Source organism: Musa acuminata, chromosome BXJ1-7 (genome assembly GCF_036884655.1).
Source record: "Musa acuminata AAA Group cultivar baxijiao chromosome BXJ1-7, Cavendish_Baxijiao_AAA, whole genome shotgun sequence".
Classification (NCBI taxonomy): Eukaryota; Viridiplantae; Streptophyta; class Magnoliopsida; order Zingiberales; family Musaceae; genus Musa; species Musa acuminata.
The window spans coordinates 6,455,253-6,476,889 of NC_088333.1; the positions used below are offsets into that span (position 1 = coordinate 6,455,253).

Genomic DNA, 21,637 nt, shown 5'->3' on the forward strand with positions numbered 1-21,637 from the left:
AATCTGGTAAATCCGGTTTAAAATGACTATAAATCTTGATTGCATCGGTTGTGGTTTGGCAGAGGCATTTTGAGAAACTTAAATTGCTCACTTGGCCTACAATTTTTCTGAATAAGTTTTGCATCCAACAAAGCCAACCAATGAGACCATTAAATCAGAATCATTAACGCGTAGATCATGATAGTTCTACCACGGCACGCCATGTTCTTCATGTGTTCTTCAAGCGTCTTTGAAGTCGTCAAAACAAACGTATCGAACTAATTGGAACTAAAAAACCAAATAAATTCCAACTTTCCGATTCGTTTTCTTGAAACATCGGTTTTCACACCTCCTACTGACCCAAAATGATGCGCACGTCTCCCGAGCCTTCATCATGCTTTAACAATCGCAATTTGCCGTCGTCTGGTTAGATTAGTCCTTGGAATCATCATCACTCGCCGTCCATTTAATCTTTCCTTTCCCCTCATCCGGACGGTTCGATCGGCCGATCCTTTCCGTATCAAACGGCTGCGATCGGCTGACACCTATTCTCAAGGAGCGGATTTGAGAGGCACGCAACAATCCGGATTTGATAGCCCCCCTTCGCTTCCGTTTTTATATTTTCCCCATAGTTTTATTTTCGGATTTCTCTCGTTGCGGAAGTGGGAAAGAATCGACACAAGGCAGCGAGAAGAGAACACAAGAGAAGAAAAATAGTTCTCGAGAACAATCCGGTTTCGGTGGATCGATCTCGTCGTCTGTTGCAAGGTTGATGATCTTTTATTGGTAGCTTGATTGATGGCTAGTTTGTGAGATGAGATCATCTTTCATTCATCGATTTGTTTTGCGGTCCGTAAATCAATTGTTTTCTCATTTTATGATCTTTGATTCGTATTAGCTTCTTGATGATTTTTTTTAGGTTCGTTAATGTAGGTCTGGATGTATATATTTTTATTTATTTAAAATGGTTTTAGTGGTTTTTTCAAACTTGGACTCAATTGAGGTTTGATCATTCAATGGATTCGAAGAAATTCGCGGCTCGGAACTCGTGGATGTGGCTTGAGTCCATGCCAGTTTTTGGTTTAGCAAAAGGTTGAGGTAATTATTTGTGGAAGCGCGTCATCTTTCATGGTGTTTAGTATCTAATCAATCAAAATTTTCGTTATCCTTCTTTCCTCTGTTTTTAGCCATTACATCAGTTCTTCCTTATATTGTTTTGTGTGATTTTGGCTATGTTTCGTGTGGCTTGGTTAAGGAGTTAAATACGTTCTTTTCTCATCGGATTATATTTGCTTCGTATTAATTATTATTTTTCAATGTTTTGTTTGGTAGGGTTTCGAAAAAGAGGGGCTGCCATGAGATTCAAGAAGGGGAACAAGGTGGAGGTTTGGAGCCCGAGGGAGGTTCCGTCAGGCTCATGGCGGAGTGCCGAGATCATCTCGGGCAATGGGCATTACTATACCGTGAGATATGATGGGTATCCGATGGAGGGCAGTGTGGCAGTGGACAGAGTGCCAAGGAAAGCTATCAGACCTTGCCCTCCACCTGCCGGAACCCTGAAGGATTCAACATCTGGTGATGTTGTTGAAGTTTTCGACAACAATTCATGGAAGCTCGCTGAGATATTGGTAGTTGTTGATAAGAAATACTGTTCTGTTAGGCTCCTTGGATCCTCCAGGGAGATCAGAGCCGACAAATCTCTCTTAAGGAGACGGCTGTCTTGGCAAGACAACAAGTGGGTGATGATTCATAAGGTAGCATCATATGTGTTTATTCTCGATTAAATTGCTCCTAACTCCATGTGCATGATGATTGCTTTATTAGCATCTTTATATTATTTTTTGTATAAATTTCACATGCACAATTTTCACCAAGTTAACTTGGTGTAGTTGTTCTTCTGTTATAGTCCAAGTCTTTTTAGTTGCTTTAACCTTCACAAATCTTTTTGTTCCATAGCTATTTTGGTACTCAATGCTATATGAGTATTTACATTTGCATGTTGTTCATCTTAATGATCCTTGTTATTTCCATTAGGATTCTGGAGTACAAAATGGTGCAATGCTAAGCAGTCTGTCAAGAGGAGGAAAGTCCAGTTACCACTTGCCTCAGTCATGTGTGGAGATCGATAATTCTGCTGGAAAGAGCCTTTTTCCTATTGAAAATTATGATTTTCCTGAGAAAGCTAGACGATTCATCTCAAGAGAAACAAAGAAAAGGCCATTTGATATATATATTCCTGCTGAGAAGTGCAATGATGTTAGAAGAAAGACAAGGGCAACCGAAAAAAATGGGATGGATCAAAGAATATCTACTGAGCACCCAATACATTGTCTGGAAAAGGTAGATGCTGTTGCTTCCAAAGGAAGAGTGATGGGTGAAAAATGCATGCATACTTGCTTAAACAACAGAACAATTGTTTCCTCTAAAATTGAGTCGGGAAGGGGAAGACCAAGTTCAGATAAGCAAAAATGTCTTGTAAGGAGTGCAGAATCTAATGATGCTGAAAGTACTTCATCCTCTGTTGGTAGTTGTAGTGTCGGCAGCAGTCCATGTAGGTTACCTTGGCACCATGAAACCTATCCTTCCAAAGAATTGTATAACCATTATGATCATGCTGAAACTTCTTGTGGTCTGGAAAGAGAATTATCTCTTTCTAGAAAGGATGAGTTACAAGCAGAAATTCATCAGCTAGAGTTGAACGCATATCGGTCCAGTCTGATAGCTTTACATGCTTTGGGCCCTATAAGTTGGGAACGGGAAGCATTGATGACAAATTTGCGTCTTATGCTAAACATATCAAATGATGAACACTTAATGGAGCTAAGGAATTTGATGCATTCTGAAATGACCACCACAATGTCATAGTTGACCAGAGGATATGCTTAGATCTTGCACATGTGGAGTTACCAGTTAGCCACAGGATTGTTTCAATCATTTGTTTCTTATGTAAGATGAGAATCAAATTGTAGCTGCATACTGAATATTCAAGTCACTCTTTAAAGGTCACTTTGTGTAGCAAATCATTTTGTATACAAATATTTAGCTATATGGAATATCTTTTAGTAAATCTTTTTCAATCTGAACTTGGTTATCACTTTGTAACTCATTGCAGTCTCATTTTGGAGCAACCCTATTAAAACATATATCTATATCTATACATGTCAGAGTAGATATTGGTATACCTATTAAAACAGTCTGGTGAAGGAATTTCTTCGTTAATGTGAATTCATGTCCTAGAAAAAATCTGTTTTGCTCCTTGGATGTGAAATTACTCTCAACGTGTACATCCAGAATCAGGCTGTTGATCTCATGCTTTCCGCCCATAAATTTAAGATGGATAGTCAACTGTGTTGCTTCAATACACCATAATTATGCTGAAATTGGTTAACACACTTGAAGCTTGCGGTCTATGTAGAAGCCAAAATGTCCTTACAGTAATATTGGCAGGCTCATTGTATAAAAAAAGAAGATTCTGATAATGTAATGATTAATTTTGTGGCATGTGGATACTTTTGTAGATCCTTGATGAGCATATACTGGATGTATTTTTGGTACCATCTGATTGATGCATTTTTGGCTTGAAAAATGTTTCTATGTTGTTTGTCTTGAATGGTATACTGGATGGGCATTTTTGGTCTTCACTTAATGGATATGAATCTCCCATGGTTGATAATTAGTGATACCTTTAGGTGCTTTCGTTGATATTGGCTATCATAAGTGTGTGAAGCTGTGGACTCTGTGTTGCACTAATATTAATGCAGATCCATTTGGTTAACTCCAGTGAAATGTTTCATTCTGTGGACATTATTGACACTTATTGTGCCTCTTCCAGGGCCAAAGTTGGAGGCTTCTAAGCTTTGCTTCCTTATGTCTCTGATGATGGAGTTGTCATGGCTTTTACACTTCAAACAGTGTGGCAAAACTTCCATCTTATTCCTATGAATATGTCAGTATATTTGATTATTGGTACTTTTATTTCTGTTATATCTTCCTATTTCAGGCTTATTTTCTGCCTGTAATACATGCATGATGCAAGGAAGTTAACCAGAAATATATTAAGAAAATCTTTACAAGTGAAACTGTTAATTTAAGCCTTCTATCCTATCTATATTTGATCTTTAATAAACTTGTTGATTGTGTGCATAATGCCTGTTATTAGTAAACATATGTATGTTCCATGGCGTGCTTATAATTGTGGTCTACTTGTTGCTGTAATATGGATTATGTTGCTGTAATATGGATTACAAGCAAAACGTAGTCTATAAAAATATATCCATGCTGCTTATTTTACACAGGAGACTAAGCTATGAACATGACACGACAGTTCATGCAAAACTTGTTTGACATGGAATTCCAAAATTGTAAAATTAAGAATGAGGTATCAGTTATGTTAGTATAGTGTCTGTTTATTAATTTCAACTGTTTGTTTTTTAGGTAATGCAAATCATAGGTAGAATCATCAATATGCAATTCCAAGTGTTTGGGTAAAGTCACAGTATGATATTTGAATTAGCCACTGCTGGCATATTCTCAAATATTTTGTATCATCTTTACAAGATTAGCATTTTGACATGAACTAACTCGTGATGAGAAATGAGCAATGTCTAATCCCTAGTGAGAGTTGTATTATTAGTCTAGACTCAGTGAACTAGATTTATTTACTTGAATCTTATTTCTTTAGTTGTCATTTCTCTTGGAATAGCTTTTACTCGTGGACATCATATAATCATTGAAGTTTCTTGTTTCCCACAGTGTGTGTGTGTGGCATGAGGCCATCTTCATCCCCTAAAATGAGTTTGGAGTACTTGGATTGGGTCCAGGATAACCATCGCTGTCTTGACATGTTTTCCTCTTCCCATTATCCTATTTATTATCTTTTCACCTTTGCATAATAAGCCTTAAAGCTCTGGAAACCTATAATACAGCCTTTTGTCTTGTTGCTATAATATCTTTAACCTAGTCTTCCACTTACATTTACCAACCAACAAGCATTATATCCTTAATAGCCTCCACAGTAGTGTTGTTATCCAACACTTCACTCTTGCCCTTAAACAATCAAACAAGGCCTAAATTGTTGAACATTAGGTGACACTGGTATGATAAAGTTTTCAAGCAGAGCAACCTCATCAATCAACTAGGGCTTTTGGAGAAGTGTTGCATCAGTGATATTTCTCTATTCACAAGCTCTAGAAATCTTCTGAACATTGCTTTACTTATATTTCCATTGCTGAAATTATTTTTATATATACAGATGGATACGTGTCTTGTCTTGCATAGGGTGATTGCACAAACTGGTTATGTGAAACTGTCCTGTATCCGGCAAAAGAAAAGGTCAACGTTCTTAATTATTTTAATACTAACCAGAATTTCATTTTCTTAATTATTTTAATACAAACCAGAATTTCATTTCAAGTCAGCCGTTTAATTGTGTATGCATTATTTTAATTTATGAATATTATATATTTTCATAATCTGCATTTTACTACCTTGATTTTACTTTTCTCTAAACAATTGGTTACATATGGTTGAAGAGTAACATGAACAGATAGGTGGTGAGCTTCCAACAAGTCTGCTTCCGGGAAAAACAGTCATGAATTTTGTAATGGATTAAGTCTTTTCAAATAATATTTTTCTTCAAATGACATGCAAGATCTTTCCACCTCTGCATTCTTGCAATAGTTAGCATAAAGGAAATTCAATAGTTATTATTTTCAGCAGTTTATATGTTGAAACACTATTTTCTGAATTAATTCTGGAACTATTGTTTGCTTATTCTAATTATTATTTTTTTTAGGCCTCTTTGTCAACTAGGTATCATAGACTTTGTTGCTTCAATTAGGGAAGATATCATAAAATGAGTTGGCCACAAACCTGGAGCATGATGGTGATTGTTGGAATCATGCATTTGCTGCTGGGTTGATCATGCATTTGTTGCTGGGTTGATCAACTGTTGTAGGTATGGACTGTCGACCTAGATTAGGAACCAAATCATGAGTAATTTATAAATAATGCATCACGGAGTATATACATACACCAAAATGAAGATGACTGATCTCCACTAGACAAGTTGTTCTTGTAGCTACCTTAGTGGTATAACCCATTCTTACAGATACTGATTTAAATGTTTTTCATGCTGACTTTTGTTAATTTGATTTGCTGTAACCAATAGTAACTAGTTAAGAATGTCTGCAGTTACTCAGAGAATGCTCTTATGACCATTTCCATTGCAGAGCCTGATATAATTGTGCACATATAATGCTAAAGTCTTTCATTATGGTCTGATAACAAGGCAGTTTTTTATGTTAACGTATAGTAACTTGCAAGATTAAGGATCATCTGCAGGTGCTCAGAACGCTGGGAGTACGCTCTAATGCCTGAAGTTTGAAGGAATCTGATTTGATTTTTGACATATGACATAAAGGTGAATTTTTTTTTTCCTTTTTTCTCTTCGGTGATATTGTGCAGAGAGTATAAAAACTGTGTAGCGCATTAAACTTACCATGTATTCAATTGGCTACTGTTGCAGATGTCATAGCAAGCACGAGGTGAACTAGTGTTGCAATCATGGAAAATTGTAATCTGCAGACCAAAAAATCTCGACATGCTAGTTGCTGGAGCAAATATGTTTGGAGTTGCACTAGCACTTGATGGCTTCTTCTACGTGCCAATATCAAATAATATGGTTTATGATCAAATCTGAGTAGTCCTAGTTATAAAAGCTCTAGATGTGAAGAATTATTGAGTTCCTGTTGAAACCTGTTTGTATCCATGGGAAGTGTGCATACATCTATTTCATCCTTTTGTAGTAGACTTGAACTCTGTGGTTGATCTGAATCTGTGAGCTTCCATGGATGTGCAATTGTTAAGGACTTCTCAGGCATGGGAACTGCATCTCAAAATGATGAATAGTAGCTATCTAAATTTGTACTGTTTCTAGGTCAATGCAGTGTTCTATGTTCTGATTCCAGGAATTCCAATATGATTCAGGACAGTGATATGTTGTGGCTTTATATCATTTAATTGTGTTGGCCATGGTAGTGAAGTCAAACGTGGGGGAGAACAATTACATGCTTCATACCTAATTGAATGCAATGATCGGTGAGATCGTTTGTATGATTGCTTGTCCTTATTGTTTGCATTATTGCTCGCATGACGAGAGGGATTGCCTCATGTTGCATGCATAATTTGTGTTCATTATTGCTTGACTGCTATATCATGGAATTCGAGATGGTTGATTGTGACCGAGGAAGATGATTATTTTGCTTATTGTTCCAGTAGTATTTTCTCCTATGTTACTGATAGAGCACTGAAAGCATACGAGGGAACATAAAAAATCTCATTGCGTAATATTATATGTGATTCATCTCAAATAATTTAGCATAGCACACAAAATAATTGTGATATTGCGCTCATGGCGACTCCGCCACCGAATGAGAGACCCGCAAAGCCGTGGTGGCCGCGACTCAAGCGCCAACGAGGAGTTGCATATAGAGCCAAGCGACGGCCGCCTATGCTCACGCGTGCTTCGGGTAGCGGACGCTAACCAGCGCGACGTCGTCGAGCACGGGACCGCAGAGCGAGCTGAGGTCGTCGCTCCGGGTGTTGTAGTAGGAGCTCCAGAAGACGACGCGCGTGCGCGCGGTGGTGGCCGTGAACTGGAGCACCGCGCGCTTGGACCCGCCCCGCCCCTTCGACTCGTAGGGCACCTTGATGGTGTGCTCGCCCGCGAAGGCCTCGACGAGCAGCGACCCCTCGCAGGCGTTGCTAGCGTCGCCCACCGCGAAGGAGAGGGCGTACCGGCGGCCGGGGACGGTGCGGACGACCTGCGCGATGGCGGACTCCTTGCCCGCGAGGAGCTCCACGGCGCGGCGGCCGCGCGGAACGGAGAAGTGCTCGGCGTCCAGGTACTTGACGGCCTTGAGGGACTCCACCATCCACCCGGGGAGGGGGGAGTGGTCGTCCTCGATCTGGGGAGGGATGAGGACGCCCCAGGTGGTGTTGGGGAGGATGTATGGCCCTTCCTCGAAGTCTCCGTTCTTCAAAAGGTTCGCTGTCGTTCATGGATCAAGCGTGAGATTAGATCGAACAGGAGGAGCGAGCGTGCATGTTGGTAGGTGACGAGCTTACTGTTGGTCCTCCGGGGAGGGAAGAGCTGCTTGATGGCGACGGAGTCGATGAGAGGGCCGCAGGCGGGGTCCTCGGAGACGCCGGTGTTGTGGATCACCACCTCCACCTCGTCGGACTTGGCCAGCCACGCCCAGGCGTAGGAATCCCACCCGTTGCTGCTGTACATGGTCTGCATGGGGAGCACGCCCGACTCGGGCGACGCCGAGACGTTGAGCCGCTCCTCCTGCGCGCACGTCCGCGCGGCGCTGAACGTCAGCGAGTAGCGCACGCCTTTGGTGACCTTCACACTCTGCTTGATGGAGGCGTCGTTGCCAAGGCGGACGGCGTAGGAGCCCTCGGGCACCACCAGCAGCATGTCCCCTTGCTTCTGCCCCCATTGGATGTACTCCACGAAGCCCGTGATCTGCCACCGGGGGATGGCGTCGCGGCCCGCCACCTTCGTGCCCTTGAGCTGCCACGGCTTCGGCCCCTGCTCAAAGTTCCCATTCGGCAGCAAGCCTGCACAAGGTATACATCACACCAAGAAGTCAATCGGTGGCAGCACATGCTGCTTCAAGCATTCTAACCAAGTGCAGCACGGTGTTCTGTTGTTAGATTGTCGAGGACTTGAGGATCTGGATTTAGCATAGTGTTCTACCAAATTGCATGATCTGAAGACTAAAAATACATGACCTGCTGCTTTGATTCCATCCTGAACTCTAACCACTGCCAAACTTTGGAAGGAATTAACAGAGGAAGTCTCGTCATTTACATTCTAACAATGCGGATACAAATCTGTGGAGATCTCTTCCACCTCCAGAGAAATCTTCTATCTGAGAAACAAGCTAGAATGGGGCAAATAAAGAGTTTGGGCATCTCACCATCCGTGAAGGCAGCCGCCAGTTGACAAGCAACACAGAGAAGCAAGAATGAAGGAAGCAAACGCAGCATTTTTGGTAGCCCGACGAAGCAGAGAGTGCGAGGGGAGGAGGAAGGAAACAGATCACTGAACGAAGCAAATCTACGGAGGCATGGGTCGACTTAAATGGCTGTCCATCCAACACAAGAGACTTGGATTTGTCTATAATATACCAAATGCCATTATAAAGATCATAGAATCTTTAATTACTGATCCCTTTATGCCCACATACAGAGTAAAGGTGCTTACCAACACAACCCAATATTTGTTAATGAGTTGCCATCACAAAAGTAGAGTGTCTTTCTTCTTCACTTCAGCTCAACATATAATGTTACAACAACAACAACAACAACAACAACAAAAGAACATATTTTGAGGTGGTTTTTTGTGTATGCTAATCATTTCATAGCCTCTATTTTCTCCAGAAAAGGTCTTCACCCTCTTACTCCGGGAAAGCTTTGTTGTATATACTCGAAACAGAGCTGTGTGTTACTGACATTCTAGTATTTCGATCCTGTTAATTCTTACAAGATGTTGCCGGTGGATGTGTAGAAAGAACACTGTAGTAATCACATGGCTCGGCACTAAATAATACAGGATAAGGTGGACCTAGAAAAGACCTCCCCTGGTATCAATCAAGCAAACATTGGCATTGACACATCTTGGTATTCTAATGGTGGTGTATAAAAGCAGCATTTTGGGACTGAGGAAATCTTCGGCAGCTCGCATTAATGGCTCAGCTTATTCTCGTGATTTTATATGATACAAGGACAGCAGAGGTCTCCCCTCCCCATTCATGGCCCAAAGTTAACTGGGGATTCATGTGCTCTTCCCTGAGGTTTCATGTGCTGACTCCATTTATATGGAACTAAAAAGAGAAAAAGAAGAGAAATTCCATGCCTTGATTGCTGCTGTTTCAGTATCCTTTGCCTAAAATTATTAGCAGTGTAGTTTGGCAGGATGAGGTGCAACTTAGATCAGCAGGAAGTTCTTGGGCAAACTGAGACTTTTAGGCTCATGGATTCGGCCAAAGATGTGTCACTTCAGCCAGCAAACCTTAGATCTTGTCGACTGTGATGTGGTGTTTGTGGTGGCAGTGGTCAATGGAGTGCTGCAGGTTCATTCAATGATAGATTTCACCTTTTAGATTACTCTCGAATGAAAGTATTTTGGGTAAATGATAACCGTTTCAAGAACATAGAAAATGGTCCTCCATCCTTTTCATCTCAGCTTTCACTTCCTACTGGCTCACATTCATGGCTCTCGCGGCACCAATTAATGACGCTTTCATTCCGCACCAAACACTGAGCTTCACCATCAGAATCATCATGATGGAAGCATCGCTCGTGCTCTAATGGAAGCGAGGCGATCAGGCTTAGCAGCTAAACTCAACTCAGAAGGGAAACAAGGCAAAGTTTCCGGGGAACACGATGGATGACAGTCACGAGGGAGAAGAAAAGAGGGACCTCCTCTGACGAGGTCTTATCTTCCTGCTGGCTAACTTCTCCTCTTCCAAGGCTCAGCCGAAGGTACGTAAACCCACCCATGTCTTCCCCCATCTCTCTCTCCCTCTGATTAAGGGGAACGTGGCTCCCCATGTGCCCTTCTGCAAGGCCACGCAGAACCCTAAGCTTTGGGACCATCGTTGCTTTGTTTATCCTCTCCTTACACCTCTCACCGAGCTGGGTTGACCGCTTGGTTTTTCCTGTTACTTGTCATCTTCTTCTTCTCCTTCTATATTGCTGGTGCAATGAACCGGTGGATACTGCCGCAACCAGTTACAAAGAACAGATGCCTCAGATAAGATCTTGAGGCAAACATGAGCTAACCAGTTCCTTTCTCGAAAGCAAACCCCTCATGTGAGATCACATGGAGGGGGTGCCTAACATATACATGAACCTGCAACCAGGGCTCAGAGGTTGGCTTGTAAACCATTTCCTCTCCCCCATGGAATGGTTTGGCTTACTTGATAGATTCAGGGAAATGCTCAGTCGCACATGATGGGTCAGCACACAGCCCCATCGGTACTCGGAGAAGAGACATGCAGCAGTGGGTGGCACATGTTCTCGGTGTTGGCATGGATGATGCATCACCAACCCGACAACAAATACAAACATAATACAACTCGTTATACTGACACAGGCACGTACGCCAAAAGATTTTAAGGGGAAAGGAAAGAGAAATCCCACATGGTTCTCGGATGAGCGTGCTGCAGAATCATCACGCAAACATCAGTGTTGAGAATAAAGATCATGTGAGATACATACATTATAGAGAAGTGCATGATTGGAGTAACATACAAGACATGAATGGGCATCGGTATCGATCGATGAAACTGGTCTCGAATTCTTCGTCTCATCATCCAATTATTTTGGAAACCGCTTGCTTGAAGCCAAGAACTGACACTGTTGTGACAGGTCAGACTTCATGGCTTCGGTGTTTAGCTCCCCGCGAGCTCGACAGCCTTGTAAGAGAAGAAACTTGAAGAAGAAGAAGAAGCAGAAACTTAAAATGAAGGAGAAACTTATAGTTCTATGCGATCAATGCCCAACATTATAAAAGGAACGTCGAAGCAAAAAGGAGAAGATGCAATTCTTCTTTTTTCAATCTAAATCTACAGAAGCAAATAAAAATTTTAATTTTCTTTTATCTCTTTGATTTAGATAATCAACCTTTACCATCATTTTGAGTATTTCTCAATCGGTATGCCCTCTTTTACCATTTTTATTCAAACAATACTCTTAATTTAAAAAAAAAATCCAAAATGCCCTTCAAAAATTTTCACCAAATTTTTTTATCCGTTTGTAACAGTTTTAGACTATTGTAATACTTTTATTTGGCTCATTTATAAAATTTTTTATTAAGATACTGAAAAATAAATATTATAAGTGATATCATATTGTGTATCTTTGATTGTCATTGACCGTAGATTATTATGATGTCATATTTTTAGGTTTGCAATTGGTTTGGTTGACGTTAAAGGTCCATTTGGATCATTTATAATGTTTTCAAGTAAGTTTTATCGGTCAATTTTTTATTTTTATTTTTGTGATGTCGTTGCTAAACTATTACGTATACTTATTTAAATCACAATATAGTTTGGTATATTAAATAATTTTTAATATGTTTTGAATTTATTAGACTCAATTAGTATACTATATAGTATTTTTATTGTAATTTATTGTGGTGACCAAAACACTAGGCTAGAAATACTATAACAAGTGGATAAAAAATAATTAAAAATATAATTTATATATTTTTCAAATTAGGAGAGAAAAAAATAAAATGATAATATAAATTAAGAAATATCTTAAATATAAGTATTTTATAGGGAAATAGATATATGATGGCAAATACCTTATTATAGAATTTAGGAAATGGTTTCCACTTGACCCAAAGTGTCATTAAATACAAGAGATGGGTCATTGGACTACTTGTGTTGTAGCACTATAGATAGGGAGTAGCTTTGGATCTGTCACTGTTGGAAGGGTCATTTCTAATCACTATCACAAGGTGATCATTAAGAAGACGAAAAGGACATACTGTAGGTCTTCGGCACGCCACAGTTTCAGAGCTTTCCCGCTCGCTTTCTGACGACACTGTCCTTTACCTGAGCACGGTGACACAGTAATGAATGGACAGGCATTCAAATAGTGTATACGAAGTAGTATATTTAGGTAGTGTTAGATTTTTACGAACTTTTATAAATAGATAAGATATATAATATAATTAATTAAATTTCGTTGAAATATTTTAGGTAATAAAATAGAAGTCCATTTAACTTACGATTCCTTAGAAGATAACCTTGATGGGAGATAACCTATAGGGACTGAGGACACACACAGACGCACATCTCCGTCTCGCAACGAAATAGTTGAGAAATTACAGTTTTTCTTCGTCTCATAATGAAATAGTTGAGGGATTATAGTTTTCTTCTCAATTTTCTCACTAAAATCATTCATCTAATTGGTCATGTGAAAGGATAAGAAGAGAGGAGAAAGGATCTAGTTCATCTTTGTAGATTAATAGTGATCTTGGATTAAAGACGATGCCTTACAGATTAAGCAGAAATCTCTGAACATATGACATCAAAAGGTATGCATCGTTAAACTAGATCTAATTATTTGATTTTAATCTTTACATAAAAGTTATTTTTATATTTTAATATAACATATTACATATTCTTATGCTTTCATGAGAACTGAGTAAATAAGAATAAGGATAGATATAAGTATAATAAGATAGATAAGAATAAGGATAGATATAAGTATAATATGATAGATAAGAATAAGGATAGATAAAAGTATAATAGGATAGATAAGAGTAAGTCAGTATATATGTATAATAGGACAGATAAGATGATAGTAATGTCGCGTACAAAGTCACTTTACTTTGTCTTTATGGTGGTGATTGTACGAGTAGCACATCTTGTATTATATCCAATCTCATTTTACTGTTTGAATGTATACCTCTATTATCACTTTATACTAAATCTAGCACAACATATAATATAGAGCCAGTATTAGAAAGAATATTATTAAGAAAAATAAATCATAATAAGATTATCATGATTCTCTTAATATTTTGATAAAAATATTATAATAATTTTAAATTATAAAAAAAAATTATGATAACATATTATTATGATTCTATTAATGATGAAGATCATTATGTTAATGTGAGCTCTTATATTATAAAATAATTTAGATAAATATTTTATATTTATTATTGATTTAAAAAAATATATAATTATCATATTTTGTAATCTTTATTTATGTATATAAATTCATACATACTATCAATAAACATTCAAGCTAATCATTTCTTTCATTGTATCATAACAATAGTTGCTTCAACATATTTTTTTTCTTTGATCCTCTATTTTGCTATTGTTGTTTTGTACCTCATCCTTCCTTCATGGAGCATGGTTGAATGATACTAGACACAAAGGGCTTGTTTGAGACCATAAAAAGTCTTGTGCAACTTACATACATGTTGAAAAAGATTATGATCAAGGAGGTTACATCATAAATATATCTTTGAAAATATGATTATAAAGAAATACATTATTCACTTTCAATCGTAATTATGTTTTTACTAATTTACTTGGATGATGTAATTATTATTAGTAATAAAATCAGTAATAATTATTATTTTTATTAAAGATCTTGGATCTCTTAATTATTTTCTTGGTGTTCAAGTCATCCACATGACAAATGGTTTATTACTTTTATAATAAAATTATATTTATGATAAATACTATTGCTACGTCAATCTCTATAAGTATTCCCCTTATCTTATATGATAGTGCTAATCTCAATAACACCACTGAGTATTGTCAAGTTATTGGAAGTCTATAGTATTTTACAAATAAGTTTACTTCCAACCATTGGACAATTGTTTAATGCTTTCTCCAATACTTAAAAGGGTACTATTGATTGGCTTATTTCTTCAAAGGGACTCTCCTCGATTGCTTCATGCATTTTTTGATATCAAATGGGTAGATAATAAATATGATAGGACTTCTATTAGTGCTTATATCATATTCTGTAATCACAATCCAATCTCTTAGAAGTTATAAGTAATAATACTATGTTGCAAGAGCTTCTATATAGGTTGAATATCGAACGGTTACTTCTATAAATATATATAAATATATATTATGATAATATCACGGTAATATATCTATATACTAATCCTGTATTTTACTTTCAAATAAATCATATAGCTATCGATTTTTACTTTATTCATGACAATGTTCAAAATGGTGACTCTCAACTTCTTATTAACTTGTAGATATTTTTATCAATTTTTTTTTGTTTTATAAACAATTCCTTCTACTTCGATTCAAGCTTGATTTGTAAGAGCACCATAAAAATTATGATAATATATTATTATGTATTATCAATATCAATAATGATAATTATGAAATAATTTTAATAAATATTATTAATTAATTAATTTAAAAAATATATTATTATTATTATATTTTTAATTTAAAAATATATAATTATTATATTTTATAATCTCTATTGCTTCATAATAATTTAGATGAATATTTTGTATTATTGTTTATTAAAAAATTAAATACATATTATATTTTATAATTTCTCTTGCGCATATAAATTTATATATACTTACTATCAATAAAAATTTACCCTAGTAAACCTAGTCATTACTTCCTGAAATGAGTCATGACTTCTTTTCAGTGAGTGCATGCATCATCAAAGGCTTTCCCTGATATAAAGGTTATAAAGTTCATTGTGGAATAATATATCAAGAGTATGATATTAGAATTTATGACGATACATAAAACAGCAACACAAAATACAGCGTACGAAAAACAACGAAATAATCATTAAAGGGCATAAAAGATCTGATGGTAAGATCTTAATCGGATAGATGACTCTCAAAGCATGGAGATCAAATTTTGGCGACGTAAAATAAACCCAAAAGGAAGTACTATAATTCCTTTCATGACAGCGCGGCTTAAATCCATATACACAACGCTAGAAAAAAAGGGAAATTATTAGAGGTAGTGAAGACCGGACGCAGAAAAATAGAACGAGTCTTCGTGATCAGAGTCGACGGATGGGATCGGTCGAGAGGGCATCCGATCGAGAACACCGGGTGCCTCAGTTGTCGGCAGAGAGGGGACGTCGGGGGAGGTCGGAGGCGAGGCGGGAGGCGATGGCGGAGTGGTACATCACGTCGTGGAAGGCCTCCGTCTCCATGCTCCGCATCCGCAGCTCCCTTGCCTTCTCCTCCGTGAACGCCGCGAACCTTCGCCCCGCCGGCCGCCTCCTCTCCTCTTCCCCCGCCGACGCCGTCGCCCCTTTCTTGGGGGAATCCTCCGCGGGCCCTGCTCCCGCTCCGGCGCCGTCGATGTAGTCCGGCTCCGCCGACCAGCCGAAAAGCGGGACCCACCAGTTGTTGCCCCCCCCACCGCCGGCAACGGACTTCGCCGGGCCCTTCCGCCTCCCGCGGCCGTCGGCCGCGCTCGCCCGGATCACGGCCGGCCGGATCGAGGTGAGGACTAAACCGGAAGCCATTTCTCTCGGCTCTCTCGTCGTCTTCTTCTTCTGTTCGAGGGTTTCCGTGAACGGAGAGGACAAACGAAAGGGGTGCGTGCGCTTTAAGGGAGCAAAGGAAACGAGTGGATAAGGGCGGGCGGGGAAGGGGATGCCGCGGAATACACGTGGCGTCGATCGGACCATTTCAACCTTTTTCCCCCTCTCTTTTTGTCCGTCCGCTGGTTTTGCTCTTTTTCTTTTGTCTTTATTAGTCCTTTTTCTTCGCTCCATTCCGGTGGGTCATCGAAAAGACACTTATACCCACGCTGGTGGGCATCGGCAACGTGAGCATGTTTTCCCACCACTTTCTCACCGGAGACACGGTGACCCCACCGAGCGTCCCCTATCACCGATGTCATCGAATCACGGGGCTCCGGCAGCGGTGAATGACATTTGGCTCGATTAAAGAACACAGCTTGCTTACATCAGAAGCTTCATGGCCGTTCATGGTAATTTGAGAAGCTACGGCACCGCAACAGGTTCCGTGTTGGAACGCTTTAACCCTTTTCTTCTTCCACGGAAAGCGATGGTAGCGGCCGATATTTTGGTGGCCCGTGCTTGTCGACAGGACGCTTCCTCCATTGCGAATCGAGTGTTTGTATCCGGGCGTTTTCCTTCTGTTCGACGCAAGTTTTGCGCGGGCGCTTCTATTTGTTTTATCCGATGGTGTGATGTGCTCTCGCCCGGACACGCATCTTCCTTCCTCGGTAGCGTGCCGGAGGCGTAAGGCCGGCGGCGATCCTGCGTTTGATTCGGATTTTGGTTCGGTTCTGGAACCGGGAACGAGATCAGACCGGGCCGGATTCGGACTATTTTACACGCGCAAATCTTGAACCCACACCCGATCCGATAAGGTTAACGGATCTTGAATCCTGTTAATTGTAGTTGGATTTTAAGAGAATCTAATTGAGATATGGAGATTTCAGAAAATCTTTTAACGAAGTTATGAGGTGGATAAATGGGGTAAATCCAATTCATAATTCTAGAAAACTTCTATTTGAACTCAAAACAATAAAATTGATTAGAAAAGATTCACTGTGCATACTTATATTTCAAAACCCATCCTGCCTGAGAATACAGACTCAAAAGATCATACAGAAAATTTAGGCCATAGACAGCCTAATAATAGATAGTCTTAAAAGTGCCAAGAAAATAGTGATATTGAGCACTTATACAACCACACCAAGATATTCAGTATTTTACAGAAAGTATGGTGTGTCCTCACACTAAACTTACAAAACTATTTGAGTAAATTGAACCTTAGGAAGGTCAGTTAACCTTTAACCAGGTTAAGGAAATCACCAAACATGTAATGTTTTTTTCTTTCTCTTGGTCAGCAGCTCAACAAAGAGATTCGGCTGTGTTGCAGCCCTTGCCATATGCTCTATATGAATATGCTGTGCCAGAGATTACGAGATCCAACAAATTCAGGTTTTGCTGAGCATGATCACCTTCAAGCCTTTTGTCATCAGTAGCTTATTTTGACTGTCATTTCAGTATATAATGCAACAACCGCGAAGCAATCGACAACTTTGATGAGTAATCCCCCTTGGCTCTACACTGTCCCGTTAGGCAGGATTACCTCACTAAGGTTGGAGGTATTGGTGTTTGCTTTCACTTCCCATCAGGGGAAGAGGGGCTATGCAAGCATCTCACAGAAACAATGTAGATTATGTTGACAGAGATTATCCAGATAATTTCCAGAAACCCATAGTATTTTCTAACAGTGCCACATAATTGATGGCTGACATTTTAACAAGGTATAGAGGATGCATCAAGAGATCTTGACATTCATTAAAATAGTGGATAATACAATGAAATGACACTAATCAATAGAAGATTCATATATAAGGCAATGATACTGCAAAAGAAAATGATTATGACAAGAATCGAGGCCCAATGTCTGCATTAACAACAAAAATAGGAAATATAGTGCTACTTGACCCTCCTAGTCTACTTACAGTTGAGTGCATGGTTTATCTTTAAATCTAGCAATCAAATTCATTATCCGCATGAAAAATGCACCTTCTAACACCAAAACAATTAAAACAAATCATGACGAATGTTTCACCTGTGCAGATTCTAATTCTGCATGTGATATCACTTTCTAACCAGCAAATATGCTCAAAGTGCTGACACCTTCGGAACCGCAACTGGGAAGTTGTTAATTTCATCCATCCATGGGTTCTTCTCATTTGCAGGATTGATGGATTTCAGGGCCTTCCAGACAGCACTGTTGCACTTGAACCCTGACCCGAATGCTATTTGCCAAATTCTGTCCTTCTTCTTAATCCTTCCTTTGCCTTCTGAATATGCCAATTCATACCAGAGAGAGCTGCTCGAAGTGTTTCCAAACCTATAGAGTGTCATCCTCGACGGCTCCATATGCCAATCGGAGAGTTGCAGGTTCTTCTCTATTTCATCCAACACTGCCCTTCCTCCGGCATGAATGCAGAAATGCTCAAAGGCCAACTTGAAGTCGGGAATGTAAGGCCTGATCTTCATTTTGAAGACTTTCTTCGCTACCAATGTAGCCAAAAAGATGAGTTGTTCGGACATGGGCAACACCAGTGGGCCAAGCGTAGTAATGTTGGTCTTCAGGGCATCGCCGGCGACTGCCATGAGATCTTTAGAAAGAGAGACACCGATCTTGCCGTTCGCATCCTCTTCTTGGGTGACACAGCTGAAGCACTTATCATCAGCACCTTTATGAGTGCGAACAGTGTGCACGAGCTGGTACTTTGAGCGCCTGCGATCAGATCTCTTGTTGGATAGAAGGATTGCAGCACCACCCATACGGAACAAGCAGTTGGAGACAAGCATGGAGCGGTTGTTGCCAAAGTACCAGTTCAAGGTGATGTTCTCCATGCTGACGACCAAGGCATAGGAATTGGGATAGACCTGAAGAAGATCCTTGGCAAGATCAATCGAGAGAAGACCTGCACTGCACCCCATTCCACCCAGATTATAGCTGACAATGTTTCCTCGAAGCTTGTAATGGTTAACAACCATGGCAGAGAGAGAAGGCGTCGGGTTGAACAAGCTACAATTCACAATCAAGATACCGATGTCCTTGGGTTTCACATTAGTCTTTGTCAAAAGCTCATCGATGGCTCCAAACATAACAGTTCTGGCTTCCTTCCTGGCCTCAGCCATGCAGGGATTCGGAGGAACATTGAGGACCGCCTCGGGGAGGTAGGTGGATTCACCAAGACCAGACCTTTCAAGGATCTTACGCTGGAATGCGAGGTTCTCTTCCGTGAACGACCCCGTTAATGTAGACCGGTCCATGAAGATTTGTCTAGTACATTTCCGGGGATCCTCGGGCTTATAGCATGCGAAGTTGACCAGATAAACTGGCCTGCGGCGCGTGAGGAAGTAGACGGTGGAGAGGAAGACAAGAAGCGTGGAGCAGAGTACCGCAGAGATGAGGTTGAAACGGAGATGGTCCCAGAGGTCATGGAGGTCCTTGATGGAGAAGGTGGAAAGCTGCGCCAAGAGGACGGCAATGAGGGGCGAGAAGAACAGATACATCCCATGGGTGATGAGGTAGTGATAACCAAGCTTGACATATTTGAGCTTGACGGATTGCTTGAAATCAGGGAGCCGGGAGGATGATGATTGCAGCAGAGCGGCATTCGCTCTTTGTTCAGTCTCGGCCATTTTCGAGATCGAAACGAGAGCAATCTGCTACAAAGGAAAAATGAATTTGGGGGAGAAAGGTTGGATTTTTCGGCCTGAGATCAATAGGAAGAAGAGGATCAAGAGATTGGCGAAAGAAAGCAGAAAGCGGACACCTGCAGAAAGCACAAGAGAACATTTCTTATTATCACACTAAGAAGAAGAAACAGGACGATTCCTTGTTCTTGCAGTCCAACACGAAATAAATGAAGGCAAAACAACAAACAACACCAAGGCATAATATTCCAAACATCATGTTTGTGTTGCTCTTCCTGCAAACAAAATCATCCAAAGAGTACCTATGAAAGAAGGGAAAAAAAAGGGGAGATGTTGAACAAAAAGAATTCATGGCATCAGGAAAAACCTGTGAGAAAAGTCGGATTTTGACCATAAATCGAAAAGGAGTACAAATAATGTTTTCTTTTGCTCTCATTGCAAAGACAATGATCTCTTAAAAAAAAAAAAGAATTCGAACAACAAAAATGATGCCACCAGGAAACAATCGCGGAAAAATCGGATTATGACCGCAAAATCAAATGGAGCATGACTCGGGAAAAAGAATCCACAAGATAAATCTGATCGCATCCACTAAAGGATGTACATGATTCCCAATGTAGCAGCTCAAGATCAAACAAAACCCAACCGTAAAGTGTCTCTATCGCGAAGAGATTTAACAGAGAAAGGAGATGGATATTGGAAAACGGACCTCTAGTGCAGTCTCCGCCGGCGAATGGGGCGAGAAGAGGCCGATCCGATCTCCGCTCCGACCGCTGGTCCGGGGAGAAGGAAGGAGGAAAGGCCACAGGGTATGGAACGCGGGGCGGAGAAGGCGGAGGAAGAAGGGGCTATAAAAGACGCTTTGCCGTTCTTCTCGATGGCATCGATGGGCGTCAGCGTGTGCGTCGACGGAGGAAGCTTCGCAGCGTAAACGTGTTGTGGTGGGCTTCCATTCGGCGTCGCAAAAAATCGCCGACCCGAAACCACGCGGCACGTGTGTGCGCATCGCCATTGCGCTCGCTAGAGATTAACGCCCCTCAACATTTACCGTTGTATTATTGGACGTGCCTGTGGGGCCACTTCCTTGTCCAGTCACAACACGGGTTGGTAAGCAAAACCGCGTCGTCGGGGGTACGATATGTTGGATTTTCCAGAGCCGCCGCTCCACCTCATTTTGACCGAGCAAGTCAAGTAGTTACGGGTTGACCAATCCGAGACAGGATACAGGCTTCCTCCCCCCTCACAACGTCGGTGGGGCCCGAGATTTCGCGGTAATGGGGACACATTAAATCATCTAAAAAGAATATGTTCTCATTGATCCAATAATTCGACGCACTAATAAATTTTATCGGATAAACATTCGACGCAATCTTTTATGAGAAGGGGAATACATACATAATACTCTCAAATCAAAGGAGTAAATGTCTTCGTCTTCCAAATTAGGAACAGTCAACGAACTATTCCCCGAATGAGAGATGAATTAAATTGAAATCAATGTCATGGGGACCAAAACAAATCATTCGGATCAGTGGAGGCGAGAACGAGGAGTCAACGTGGTAATCCTTCTTAGAGTACGAGTGATGTGAGTAGTTCCAAGTCGTTGGAGGAGAAATAAGACGGCTATTCCAACATCTTTCTTGCGAAGGAAGAAAAGAAAAAGGACAAGATGATCAAAGTGATGGCTTCTTTTGGCATCACAAGACACTTGGATGCTTCTAGATGATGTGCTCAAGGAGTTGGTTGATTAAGGATGGATGCAATTGACTTATCCCAAGTGGACTCCATTTGCAATTCAACACGTAGTTGATCACCTACGTGTGATTCATATTGCACTACATCCCTACACGCTACCATGTAACAGATCACGCTTTCAGTATATTGA

General features: G+C 40.3%; 4 protein-coding genes across 11 annotated transcripts; 1 reads left to right on the forward strand and 3 right to left on the reverse strand.

Moving 5' to 3' along the window:
* Positions 1-581: 581 nt before the first annotated feature.
* LOC135678483 (uncharacterized) lies at positions 582-6,946 on the forward strand. 8 transcript variants are annotated; one of them, XR_010514973.1, is made up of 7 exons: positions 585-747; positions 1,312-1,733; positions 2,014-2,319; positions 3,812-3,925; positions 5,231-5,310; positions 6,322-6,400; positions 6,506-6,946. XR_010514973.1 is itself a non-coding variant. In XM_065191362.1 (3 exons), the coding sequence occupies exons 2-3, from the start codon at positions 1,335-1,337 to the stop codon at positions 2,842-2,844; spliced, it is 1,230 nt and encodes a 409-aa protein (XP_065047434.1). In that variant the 5' UTR covers positions 582-747; positions 1,312-1,334; the 3' UTR covers positions 2,845-3,480. The 8 variants fall into 8 exon arrangements, 1 of the variants encoding a protein (XP_065047434.1); XR_010514969.1 differs by having other exon boundaries at positions 3,812-5,935; XR_010514972.1 differs by having other exon boundaries at positions 3,812-5,310.
* A 348-nt stretch (positions 6,947-7,294) lies between these two features.
* Positions 7,295-9,124, reverse strand: LOC135678485 (BIIDXI-like protein At5g11420). Its single transcript, XM_065191364.1, has 3 exons — positions 8,967-9,124; positions 8,107-8,604; positions 7,295-8,029 (listed from the first exon to the last, which is right to left on the reverse strand). Exons 1-3 carry the CDS (start codon positions 9,034-9,036, stop codon positions 7,494-7,496), a joined length of 1,104 nt encoding a protein of 367 aa, XP_065047436.1. The 5' UTR covers positions 9,037-9,124; the 3' UTR covers positions 7,295-7,493.
* Positions 9,125-15,339: 6,215 nt separating this feature from the next.
* On the reverse strand, positions 15,340-16,056 carry LOC135678486 (uncharacterized). Its single transcript, XM_065191365.1, has one exon. It carries the CDS (start codon positions 16,054-16,056, stop codon positions 15,640-15,642), a length of 417 nt encoding a protein of 138 aa, XP_065047437.1. The 3' UTR covers positions 15,340-15,639.
* Positions 15,340-20,697, reverse strand: LOC135678484 (3-ketoacyl-CoA synthase 11-like). Its single transcript, XM_065191363.1, has 2 exons — positions 20,465-20,697; positions 15,340-19,874 (listed from the first exon to the last, which is right to left on the reverse strand). The coding sequence occupies exon 2, from the start codon at positions 19,738-19,740 to the stop codon at positions 18,202-18,204; it is 1,539 nt and encodes a 512-aa protein (XP_065047435.1). The 5' UTR covers positions 19,741-19,874; positions 20,465-20,697; the 3' UTR covers positions 15,340-18,201.
* Between the last annotated feature and the right edge of the window lie 940 nt (positions 20,698-21,637).